This window comes from Netta rufina (assembly GCF_964035555.1).
Source record: "Netta rufina genome assembly, chromosome: Z".
Lineage (NCBI taxonomy): Eukaryota > Metazoa > Chordata > Aves > Anseriformes > Anatidae > Netta > Netta rufina.
In genome coordinates this window covers 78,475,387-78,488,467 of record NC_140126.1, presented here as the reverse complement: position 1 = coordinate 78,488,467, position 13,081 = coordinate 78,475,387, and the positions used below count along the sequence as shown (strand labels likewise).

Genomic DNA, 13,081 nt, shown 5'->3' with positions numbered 1-13,081 from the left:
TGGAAGCTACTACGCATGGCTAGCATTGCTTCAGTACAGCCCACAGGCACCTCAAAGAGGAAAATGCCCTCTATTGCAGAGGAGCTATTCTGAGGCATTGGCAAAACAGCTTCTGAACTACCCTCCCCACCACCTGAACCCCCTGCATTTTCTAACGTATCCTGTGCAGTAATTAATTACCTCTCCAGTGGATTCATTTCTTTCATACTGTTACTGGCAATCAGTTAGATAAAGGGAAAAAAAACATGTTGGTGCCCTGTGGTATTGAAAGTGAAGGGTTTTCACACTGTCAGGGTAATGAATTCTGCAAGGGTTTGAAGCACCTGAGCTTGAGGAAGTCCTCGTGTCATGTGTCTGGGAGTGACAACCCCCAGTGGTTAATTACTGCCATGGATGAGAGTTGAGCTGATAGCAAAATGAGATAATTTCATTAGTAGTTAAGTGTGAAGTTAATTGGACTCACGTTTACACACATTATTATACAAAGACACACTTGGAAATGCTCTTCACTGTTTTTTTTTTTTTTTTCTAAAAAAAAAAGATGAGTAAAATGAAGAATGCTTCTGAACCGTTCCCTTATTTTTTTCTCACTGTGGTTTGGAGACAAGACGCCTTTCCTGCTGCACGTTGCCGGACTCTAGTATTGTGTGCAGGAGCAGAACATTTGCCAATGTCTGAGTGCTGCTTACCATGCGTGCTTGGAGGGGGTGTTGCTTAGCTCTCCTGCTGCTGGTTGCAAAATAATTTCTTTTATGGAAGAAAATTACTTATTTGCACTTTTTCTGAGGAATGATAATTTGCTCTCAGTGCAAGCAAGCTGTCAGCTGCTGGTGAATGGAAGGACGGACATGCATTGCATATCTTCTGTGTACAGAGCCAAGCACTTTGACACGTAGCTGCGGCCTCTGGTCCCACAGTGCCAGTTGATATTATTATTATTAAGCATCATTATATTCTAGTTTCTGGAGTAATGCAGAATGAATTCCATCAGGAATATGCCTCAAACTCAAAATGATGAGCAACTTTTCATCCCTGTAGCAAGCTCAAGATGGTCACATACATACATACTTCTCTGTAAAAGAGGCACTTGCTCCACTGCCAGCCAGGGTGCGTGCACCCACCCCACCTCATGGCATACCATTGCTGCACAGCTTCGTGGCCCTCAGCCCCTCTCCAGATGGGTGTACGTTCATTTCTTGGTGGAAAGTCACAAGGCAATGCTGGTAAGCATGTGCTGCAGCCTGCCTGCTGGAATTTAGGCTGGTGTGCCCCTTGTTGTAAAGCACCTTGGTGGGAAAAGCATTTCAAATGTCACGTTGCTTAGAATGCTGCAGGGCTGCTAATCCTTCAGACTCAATCAAGAAATGGTTAACTCTTTCCCCCTTGGAGAGGTGGAAAAGACAAGGCTTGGAGACAGAAAGTGGCTTGACCGTAGCAGTACTGAAAACTGAAAATGGGCTCCTCACCCTCATCTCCGGGATGAAGGCTTCCTGAGTCGTCCTAATCTCAGGTTTCCTCTACTCTGCAGTTTTGTGTTTCCAAGAGGGCTCATTTGACTGTATGGTGCTGTGGCAAGGGTTGTTGAGTGCAGATAGTCCTGTATTCATATTTGTTGTCCATACATCACTTCTAAGGTTGCTATTGTTTTAAACCTATGCCCATAAACCTACTTCAAGTCAGTCTGGTTTAATTGCAGTCCTAGTGGATGGTGACACTTTGCTGTTGGGCTTGCAGACATAGGATATTGTATGACAGTGGTATACTGTGTGCCGCCAGTGGCATGCCACACTCGTGCAAAAGCATTCCATCTCCTCAGCATCATGCCTAGATGCTGTATGCTCCCCTGAGCTTCCAGAATATGTTGACTCAAAATGAAGATTCAAAGTCCTTCTAGGCTTGGCAGCCTGGACCTGGGGTATCCAAAGTGCTGCTGGAAGTCAAGGAATAATGTGTTACTCCTCTGGGGTGGTGCAAAGTGCCTGTGAAAAGGTAAGGATCATATGTGGATGAGACAGAACTTCCTTGGGACCTGGCCATGTTGAGGGAAAGGACATACTTCCCACCCTAGTAATGATGTTGCCAGCCTCACCACTTCCCACTCAAAGAACATATCTGAATCATGCCTTCATGGGACGGCTGAATGAGCAAGCCCCTGGAGTAGGACAGGTCAGACGCATGCTGGTGATGCACATCTTAAAGGTACTCCCTAGTGATTTGGGTAAGCTCAGTGAGGACACCTGAAGGATATGTCAGGGTCTCCTGCGGACTGAAGTGGCATGAGAGGCAGTGAGCCAGGGCCCCTGAATGTGGCACGCTCTCTTGAATGTTCATCCTCAAAGGTAACATGGATAGAGTCATTTCATGGCCCTCAGGACTATCTCCTTTGCCAGGAAGGTCAGAAACAGTTAGTTATCTGCAAAACGTGAACAGGTATTTGTCAGCTAATCGATTATCTACTTCAGGTGCCCATCCTGTTTGCAGTAGGAAGAAGTGAGCTGTGTGTGCTCCCTCTGTCTCTGACAGTGACATACTGTCAGCCCCACGTGCCGTGACACGAGGTTATCTCCCCACCCCCAGCGAGCGTGGTGAGCTGCAGGAACTGCTGGTGCTTTAAGTGCCAGTATTATAAACTCTGCAGGCTTCTACAGTCTGTTTTACATCCCTTTGTTAAGGGATTTCCTGAGATAGTGGAGATGGAGCCTAAGCATATGGAGTCCATTGTTTTGCTCTTTTCTTTCATTCTCACTCTCAATTTTAGGGAAAAATCAGTGCTGGTATCACCAGCCAGTGGAGTGCGAGTGGTTGCTTGCTGGATAACAGGCTGCCATTCCGTAGTTCTGCCTTTTATTTTTTTACATAAATCTGGCATAAAATTTGCAACACACGGTCACATGAGGATTACAGGTAATTGTTTCCTCGATAAACTTTTTCCTTGATAAACTTTTAATTGAGCTGTGGGCCAGCTGTGACTGCAGGGGTGGGAGACCCATTGTCATGCCTGGCATGCTGACGGCAGGCCAGCAGATACCCCTGCAAGTATGGGTAGCAATGGGGCTGCCAGCCTCTCCATGGGCAAACTCGGCAACGTATTTGGGCACCTGAAGCCTTAGATAGTGACCTCCCTGTGCTGGCAGCAATTATCGTTGGAAAATCCTGAGAGGCTCTGCTATAGCTGAGCTCCTCTTAAGGCTGGGGGTGGCAGCTGAGCTGCTCTGTCCTGCAGGATGTAAAGGCAGGAGGGAGGAAGCTCTGCCTCCAGGCCATCCTTGTCCTGCCTCCAAATTTAGCCATCTAATAACCTTTAGAAGAGACCAGGCCAAAGGAACTCAGGAATAAGTGTGTGCTGAAGTCTCTGTGGCCCACTACTAAAATGCAGACGTGCTTTACTCTTGTACAGTATGGACATCCTAGTATGGATGCTGCTTCTTGCCCTCATTTTGTACTAGGGTTGTTGAAGTTTCTCTGAAACTAATTATTTGAGCAGAATTGAAGCTTGCCTGTATTTGGGGAAAATCTCATGGAGGACAATGATGCTCTGTTCTCTTTTTTTTGGGTAAGCGTATCAGATGAATCAAGAGGACAAGACAGGGTTGCAGCACTTGCAGCTGTTCCCTTGGTCCTTGCCAGCTTTTCCTTGCAGAAAATGAGCACTGGGTCAGTGTGTGAGATGAGAAGAGAACCAAAATTTTGGATATGTGCTGCCAGAGAACTGGATACTTTTGGAAAACGAGTCTTCTGCTTTTTGTGGTGATAGAAAGGGGAGAGGAAGGGAAGAGCAGTGGTAGCCCTACTGGGACCCATGTTGGTGGGGTGGCAAGCAGGGGAGATCACTGTTAACCTCTCACTGCCTGCGAGTCGAGGGGGTGAAGTTGCCGTCCTTTGACCACATTTATGGAGACCATAGATACTTTCACATTCCCCAGACTGCAGAGATAACATAATGTTTAATTTTTACCTGTGTTTTCAATCTCTACAAGCTCTAAATGTGTTTTAAAAATGACTATTGTAAAATTAAATGCCTATGCTAAACAATTTGAACATGAAAATATGTACACTTATTTTTTTCAGGGATGTTAAAATCGAGAAACAACTCGTATTTCTCATCGATCTGAGATAACCACGTTTTAACGAAGGAACTGTCAGTCGGTGATTTTTGCTGAGCAGGCTGTTTTGAGCCTTCTTTGTGCTAATAGCATCTCTGATCTTGCTGGTTGTCACCTGTGTGGTCCCTTCCATGCACGAGTTTGAGGTGTGGGAGCACCAAGGTGACACGTGAGCCATGCAGGCAGGGGGAGAATGGATCCCCTGTCCTTCACCTGACTGGAGAGGAAGCTCAAAGCTGATGCACACCAGTACAGGACAGCAACTCCAGACCCTTCCATGGTGTCTCAGGGTAGATGCTACCATGTGTATGACCGTTCTTTGAAGGCAGTTGTCCTGGAATGAGTGATACAACCAAGGATGCCCTCAGCTTCGAGGAGGTGAACTTGAGGATTCCCTTTAGGATAAGAGGCTGGCTGTGCTGGATCCTTCCTGGGGTGATTCATGGGAACATCTCTTTCGCCTTGTGGGCTCCTGAACTAATTTTGGCACAACAAACTACAGCAAATTTCCTTGAAATCTCACTGCATCAGCTTCAGCCTGTGGAGCAGGATATCCTGGCACCTGCACCATGGGAGGCAGGGTCTGGACAGGGTCTGGACATTGCTTGTGTAGTGTCTGTGGTGCGGAATCCAGTGTGTACCTCTTGTCTTAGCTCAGCAGGCAGCTGAATGTCCTAGGTTGGTGTTCAGAGCTGTGTCTGGAGCTGTGCTTGAAGTGAGGGCACCTCAGCACAGTGATCGAGGGGCAGAATGGGCTGGGGACATCCCACTGCCTTTCTGTGGTGTGATTTCTGTGGAAGACCCGAGGAGATTTGAATAAGAAGGCACGTTTCTGTAGTCTAAGTAGAGAGTGCCCTGTCAGGCTGTGTATGTGAATCTGACTCCCCTTTTTCTGGAGCAACAGCCAGTTTTTTTTTGAACTGGCTTTAGGCCTCAATGTGTGTGTGTGTTTTTTTTTTTTTTTTTTCCTTTTCTTTCTTAAACTGCCTTAATAAGAGATGCAAATAATATCCTGCTTTGTATTTAGGTCTCTGCAAGCCATCAGACCATGTGGTGTGATTTCCTAGAGAGTTTTCTGGGAAAGTGTCATTAAAATCAGTGTTATTTCACATTTTGCTGTTTCTGATTTTACAAACCTGAACTTTGGATAAACTTGGGAATAAAGGGAGAGCAGCTGCAGTTGAAACTGGTGCCTTTTGCTCCCTGCAGTGTTCATCTCTTCCCCTTTCCATCTCTCTTTTTGTCAGAGTGTTATGGCAGCTTACAGAGGAAGGGAAATTGTGTCTTCTCCCTCCGCCAGGCTAAAAATCCCACTCTGGTACTTGCAGAGTAGTTATGACAAATGCATGGCTGTTTTCACAGTGTTTGGGGAGATGTAAAACCATGTCCACTGGTCGTGATGCTCACGTGGTGATTTGTTGGTTTGATTCCTCAGGTCGTGAGCTGGCAAGCACAACCCTCCCAGGATACCCTCCACATGTCCCCCCTGCCGGACAGGGCAGCTACTCAGCTCCGGCGCTGACAGGAATGGTGCCTGGTGAGTTTTCAAAAAAAAAATGGGGGGGAGGAGGGGGTGGGAGGCGGGGAAGACAGCATTTCAGAAAGAAAACGTGGCACTTTCTGGACGCTCTGCACTGAGGCAACCATGAGACAGAAATCACAGCACTGGAGAGGGAAGAGATGTAATGCAGCCCTAAGTGAAGGAGCAGACTTCCCAGTGCTAGAGACAATCCAGCCTTTAGACTGGCAAAGCACATTATCTGCATGGGGATGCTGAAAGTGCCTCCAGCCTTCCATGTGCGAAGCTTGGGGATAGCTTAATTTTGGACCATTCCAGGCTTTTCCCATTCAACAGAGGCACCTTTTTATCCCTCTGCCATGTCTTACATAAGAAGTTGCTAGTCCCTGGGAGCTAGACATGTCCTGAGCTTAACATTTCTCTGTGCCAAACTGTGGCAATCCCCAAATGACTTTTGGGGAACATAGTTTTCCTCAGGACAGTTGCTATTTATACATCTCTTTCTGTAATTACCTTCCCCTTTTTGAGCCTCATGGTGAGAAATGCCAGATGGCAGGTACCAGCAAATGGCTAGCTTGTGCAACCGGTGGGAGCTGAGCGTGTGCAGGCTCCTGGGTCTGGCAGAGTAAGGTCTGCATAAGCCTAACATAATCTACATAATCCTCTCTTACTGTTGGCTGTGGATCTGCATGCAATGCTCAATAGGATGGTGATATTGGGGTGCTGGCAGTGGGCAGCTGGTGGGTGTGTGGTGGTGGAAAGACTGAGTTGGGCTAACTCCTGCCAAAGCACTGGGGATCAGATACTGCTGGAAATCAGTGCGGTTATTTAGGCTTGAAAGAAACAAAGGGATTTGTCCCCAAGCTCTGCCGCCTTTGGTCTGGACATGACAGACACTGCTGTCTACAAGGGCAAGAAGTATCTTGAGGCTCAAATATATATGTTAAAAGTAATGAATCTGGTCCCTAAGTATTGTATAGCTTGAAAATTAATGATAAATTGGGGATTATCTTTCTTTCCCCTACTGCTTTCTAAGCCTTTAAGGTCATCTGAGTTAGACACTTTGGAGTCAGCAAGGTCAGACAATTATTGAAGAAAATCCCCCAAAGTGGAATTTCATATGTAATCACATGGCTCCAGGAGGTGGTGATTTAGAAAACAATACTGTTAATAAGAAAGTAGGAGTTGATGATAGTTATATGATGACCAGGCTTTTGGGATTAGTCTTTTTGTCCAGAATTGATTATATTCTGTTAAATGTTTTCCAGCAGATCACTGAGAAATTAAGAAAAATAATCTAATCAGCCACGTTATTTTTGTGTTAGAGTTAGAAACTGGCTATGGATGCTAGATCAGAGGTTAAGTTGAAACAATTTTTACCCATAAAATGTGGTCTTGGAGAGACTACAGAGGATGAAAGACTGCAGGTGTTTTTTTTTTTTAATAAAAAGATAAAAAGTGAACATCTGAAAGAAAGTCTTGTTTGGAAAGTGTTAGGTTAGACTTCCTGTTTTACGCTATTTCTCAACGACACACAGCTATTAGAAAGCTTTTTCTGTCCTCAGCTTGGCTGCTCTTACTTCAGTGGCATTGCCAGCTGCTTAAATCACCTGAGGATTCAATTTTACATTAACTTTTTAGCATGACTGAAAACTGTAGTTACACTTCAGATCATTTGGAGTATGAGGATCAGTTAATCATGTGTGTGCCAGGCTGGTCATGAAGACAGAGGTACGAATTCTGTGCCTGAACCTGCTGTTGAACACAAAGTTTAGAGATGGCAACTTAGAGGCTTTTAGAAACCTTGTAGAAATCTGTCATCTTCCTCCAGACCGCCTTTGAATACAAACTTAATTTTCTCTTATGACAAGATCACCCATCTAGTTGACCAAAGGAAGCCAGTTGATGCAGTCTTTCTGGATTTCAGTAAAGCTTTCAATACTGTCCCTCACAGTATCTGTCTGAACAAAATGACCAGAATACAGTTAGATAAAAGCATAGTAAGATGGGTGAACAATTGGCTGACAGGTGAGACCCAGAGGGCTCTTATAAATGGGGCTACATCAGGCTGGTGATCTGTCACTAGCGGGGTTCCCCAGGGCTCCATTTTAGGACCAGTCCTCTTCAGTGTTTTCATTAACAATTTGGATGAAGGACTTGAAGGATTTTTGAGAAAGTTCACAGACGATTCCAAATTGGCTGGAGCTTTTGACTCTGTTGAGGTTGATGAGGCCTTGCAGAGAGATCTGGATAAATCAGAGAGCTGAGTGATCCCTAATAATATGAAGTTTAACAAGAGCAAGTGCCAGATTCTGCACCTGGGAAGGGGCAACCCTGGTTATATGTAAAGAGTGGGGAATGAGAGGCTGGAGAGCAACCCCACAGAAAGGGATCTGGGGCTTTTGGTTGACAGCAAGCTGAACATGAGCCAGCAGTGTGCCTTGGCGGCCAGGAGTGGCTGGGGTGCATCAAGCACAGCATTGCTAGGCAGCCAAGGGAGGGGATTGTCCCACTCTGCTCTGAGCTGGTGCAGCCTCACCTCAAGTACTGTGTGCAGTTTTGGGCACCGGAGTGTAAGGAAGAAAGACATAAAACTGTTAGACAGTGTCCAAATGAAGGCAATAAAGATGGAGAAGGGTCTAGCTGTGAAGACATAGGAGAAGCAGTTGAAGTCGCTTGGATTGTTCAGCCTGGAGGTGACAGAGGGGAGGCCTCGTGGCGGCCTGCAGCTCCCTCACAGGGAGCGGAGGGGCAGGCGCTGAGCTCTGCTCTCTGGGGACAGCGACAGAACCCGAGGGAATGGCATGGAGCTGGGACAGGGGAGGGTCAGGCTGGATATCAGGAAAATGTTCTTCACAGGGAGGGTGGTTGGGCACTGGAACAGGCTCCCCTAGGAAGTGGTGACAGCACTGAACTTCCTGGAGTTCAAGAAGCATTTGGACAACGCTCTCATACACATAACCCGACTTTTTGGGTGGTCCTTTGGGGAGCCAGGAGTTTGTCATAATGATCCTTGTGGGTCCCTTCCAACTCGGGATATTCTGTGACTTTGTGAATATCCAACCATGGGCCCTGGTCACTTCCCTATTTAAGGGGTATACATGTTCTTCCTTTTCTTTATTATTATTATTATTATTATTATTATTATTATTATTATTATTATTATTATTATTATTTTTGGTTGTGGGAGCTGGGGAATAAATACATCATCAGTTACCAGCTGTTCAGGAGCACCTGCCAGAGTGGGATGGCAAATCTGTGAGAATGATGGGCTTGGTGGAGCTCAGTATGAGGAAATGCAGTGAGGGGTCAGTGATATAGAGTCGTCTGAGCTGATTTTCCCAGGTAATAGATTTTATTTTTAACTACACATAGGCCTGTGTGACCCATTACATTGAATAACTGCACTGTTCCTCTCACTGGTTCCTTTAATAACAACCTTCTGCTCCAGCTAGTGTGAAGGTCAGCTCCAATTTCTTTAGGTTCGCCTTCTCATTTAAGTGAGAATTTGCTAACTAGCATCCAAAATACCTTCTCAATCCTTCTTTGCCTCTTGTCATTTGCAGGGTGAGTTTCAGAGTCTTGCTAGGGAAAGCACCACAGTCTCTGAGGGGCTGACCCAGAAGTAGCTGACAGATCAGGTCTGGTTCCAGAGGCACATCTGCAATTGTTCTGAAACAGCCAAATTGCCATGACCAAGCATGTATACGTTTGTTTTGCCTCTTTCACAGGGATTCATTTCATGACATGCCACCTCCTCTGCTAGAAATGCGCTTCCTTGATGAGATTTTTAATTGTTAGCCATTAATTTTTGTTCATTATTAAGTGATTGTGTGAGTTAGGTACTTAGAGATATGAGAGAAATATATATACAACAAGACATACAGGGTGTTTTGTTGCATGCTGCTGACATTGCTTGTGCTGCTGTGAATTAGCTGTTCCCCACTATACTTGGTATTTGTGTCATAGTTGCTGGGGGTTTATAGTATGTGTGAAGAGCGAGGGAAACCTTTGAGCCCCTTGGCATTTTCAAGCTGGAAACAGCAGCCATGTAGTTTCAGCTTCTTGCTCTCTTTGTATTGCTTTTCCAGGTTCCCCACTATTTGTCTGAACAGGAAAGGCTTCTTCCTCCCACCACTGGTTCCTGGCTCTCCAGCAGCCAAGACTGTCCTATGGGAGCATGTCCCCTCTGCGTTTCCATGCCTGGCACAAAACATTTGATCCACACTCTTAGATTTCCCTCCTTCCTTCTCTGCAAATACAGGGACTTACTTGTCACCACAGAATTCCCTTTTTGACATGTATGTGATTCATGAATGTTTAATGTGGCCAAGAGAATAAACTAATCACAGATTTTTCTCTAAAGAAACCAAAGAACCAGAGGTATAGCTTTGATTTCAGTCCAGAGCTTTAGAAACTGAGAGCTGGCATCTCTTGTGGGTCCTGTAAAGAGTGTTCCTCTGCAGGTTACTGGCCCTACATGCTTGTACTGCCTTCTGCCTTTTGGTGGCTGTTATCCCTGAAAAGGTGACTGGTGAGGAGCTTTTCAAGAGGTGCTGCAGTGATGGCACACCACAGTCCTCTGACAGCACAGGGCCTGGGCACTCAACAGATAAACAGGGTAGGACTTACAGGAGCACAGCCTGCCCCTGGGGTAGGGGCTGTGATGCTTCAGGTACTGCCCAGTCACTTTGATCCATGGCCTGCAAAACGCTGTCTTTCGCAGTGTTCTCGTGTCCCTTTGTATGCTTTTATCCAAGTCAAATGTTACTGTGTGGATGCTGCTGATGGACAGCAAAATGGGAAAATAACTAGTGGGATGGTCAAGCTTGGAGGCTGGTGGTTAGTGCCAAGCTCTAACTGTATGCGACACTGTAGCATATGTGCAGGGGTCTGTCCTCTTTAACACCTTTATCCATGAAGTAGAGGAGGTGGTGGAGCACACATGTGTAACATCTGAACATCACATGAAACCGAGGAGTGCAGATCAAAGGGTAGGGCTGTCCTGTAGAGGCATCTAGGCAGGCTGGAGGAGGAGACAGCAAGGGCAAACACAGCATCCTGCACCAGGAAAGGGAGCACATTGCAATGGGCTGGGGATTGGCTGGATGCTGGAAAGCATCCAGGGGCAGACAGGGAGCTAAGCATCTGCCTGCAGCATGCACTGGCAGCAAACAAAATGTGCATGGCCAAAAACATTCTGGACAGGAGATGGAGGGAAGAGATTATCCCTCTCACTCACAGTATCGCTACAAGAATGCTGCATTTTGCCTCCCTCCCTCTGCCCCCGGCACAGAAAAGGCCATATGTTTAAGTAGCAACAGGTGAGATGCAGACAAGACATGAGGGAAAGCTTCAAACTTTTGTCCCACAGGGAGGTCCAAATAGTTGGAGAGGTTACTTGGAGGGGCTGTGCAGTCTCCATCTTTGATGGTTTCCAAGGCCAGACTGGATAAAGCCCTTAGCATCCTGGTCAGGCCTCACTGCTGATCTTCCATGAGCAGCATCAAGAGACCTACTGAAGCCTGTGACTCAATGTTTTGATTACAGCACTGCTGAAATACACCTCAGAATCAGGAATTCCAATATTCCGATATCTTCTGTCTAATATTATGAGCAGAGAGTGAGTCAGTAAGCTGTTAACAGTAGGTCCCTCTCTGGAAATCAGTTATGCTTGCAGTCCACACCAGTGTGATAGCTCTGCTCTAGACCTGAGACACTGCTAAAAAACAAAACTGTAATTCACCGTCAGAGTCTGGAGGGAGCTATACAGGCAGCTTCCTTGTCACGGGACAGTGCCTAATGTTTGCACAAGGACCCAGGGAAATTGGTCTCCACCCATCTTCTCCCACCAACGACCACGGTGACCTGTTGCAGCCCAGAGGTGCCTGCCACAGGCCCCACTGGTGGCTCCCACTGCTGCTGGTGTGTCTGCGGCTGAAATGCAAAAAGATTATACTCAAGTAACCATACTTGTTCATGTAAGTATTTATTCTGGCTCTGGTGTTGGAAGTGCTCAGACAGCAGCCCCGTTACCCTCTGTTTTCTACCTTTTTCCTCATTTTTCCACTTACCTGTCTTTGGGATGGAGTCCTGAGCACCTCTCCCATGTCCTCCCTTCCCCAGGACTGTCATTCACATTGTCCTCTTGGGGCCCTGCGCACAGGGTGACAGGAAAGGGTAGACTGTCCGGAATAGTGATGCTGAAAATACAGTCATTAATGGGACTCTTGAAACCCAGATGTCCTTTCTCAACACCGGTAATTTGTTTTTAATGAAAAACCATGCAGTGACCCTGAACAAATGAATTTCCTTTATATGAAGTCTATGTGCAATTACCCAACTAAAGGGACCTGAAAACAGTGACATTCAAAAATGGGCTTCTAAAAGAAAAGCATAAAAAATAGCAAGGGTATCATTAACAATCTTTTATCTAAAGGAAGAGGCTAGCCGAAATGTGCAAAACAGAAAGAGATAATGTTGAGAAACAAAACACATGGTTTTTAAAATATTTTTTTTCCTTGTGATTAGAAGATACTAATGCAGACATAGATTGTGTAGCTTCTCCCTGTTTAGGCTGTTTCTCCCACCTAACCCTCTAAGGGGAAACACCCTCTCTCAACCCACTTGAAACATTACGTATGGTAACGTTTGTGCGAAGAACAGAAGCACAAGTGCTGTGTTGTGGCTGGGATCAAAAGGCAGGTATTACAAGATAACAGTTTCTACACAAAGCCTTTGGGGATAGTGTTCCCCTGCCATGCACTGTGAAGAGTTTAGTCACCAGAATTATCATATGTTTATGTTACTAGTTTTTGGCTCTGCCTGTGCCAGAGTTTTGTCATAGCATTTTGTAGCCTCCTGATGTGAAGCAGTAAATATTTGACAGGAAGGTAGCTGGGAGGTAAAACATTGAAAAACAGTGACTGACAAAGAAAATTACAGTATGTGGCATGATAGAGGGCATCAGTGGGAGAGCCTGAACTGTGTGTGCTCTTCTGATTCACAGCATAAAGCTGGAAATGGTTACTTAAACAGTAATGCTGTTGCCACCAGTGAAAGCAAAAGGAAAATCAGGGAGGAAATACTTTTTTTCTGAAAGGACCTCTTAACACTTCTTTGGTGAAGTGGAAAGTTGCAAGTTGTCTCCTTGAAGCCTGGAGATGATATCTGAATCCTTTTGCCATCTGCTTCACCTGTTTCATACTCTGATATTACAAGGATTTTTGCCTCTGTTCTGATTGTGATTACTTGCTTCTTGCCAGTATCATGACTTTTTGCAGCTCCACTGTATAATGGATTATACCATATTCATTTCTGTCAAAACCCCCTCTATTCCTCCCTGTGCTCTTCTGTCCCACCCAATGGGCCAGGGCTCCTCAGGGTCAGAGTGAGACTGTTCAGTGACGTGCTTGTCTCGCTCTATCTGGACAGGTGGCTTCAGGAGGGTGTGTAAATT

At 45.7% G+C, this 13,081-nt stretch overlaps 1 protein-coding gene across 8 annotated transcripts in view; it reads left to right on the top strand.

Annotated features, from left to right (window-relative positions):
- Positions 1–13,081, top strand: part of PAX5 (paired box 5) — a gene marked incomplete at both ends in the record, with an annotated part of 137,886 nt that overhangs the window by 97,966 nt on the left and 26,839 nt on the right. For 4 of the 8 annotated variants that reach the window (XM_084304933.1, XM_084304931.1, XM_084304928.1 and 1 more), the window contains one exon: positions 5,539–5,640. The exons of the other annotated variants lie outside the window; for them this stretch is intronic. In XM_084304933.1, the coding sequence (XP_084161059.1) occupies positions 5,539–5,640 (102 nt within the window). The remainder of the gene's footprint in view (positions 1–5,538; positions 5,641–13,081) is intronic. 8 annotated transcript variants of the gene reach the window in all.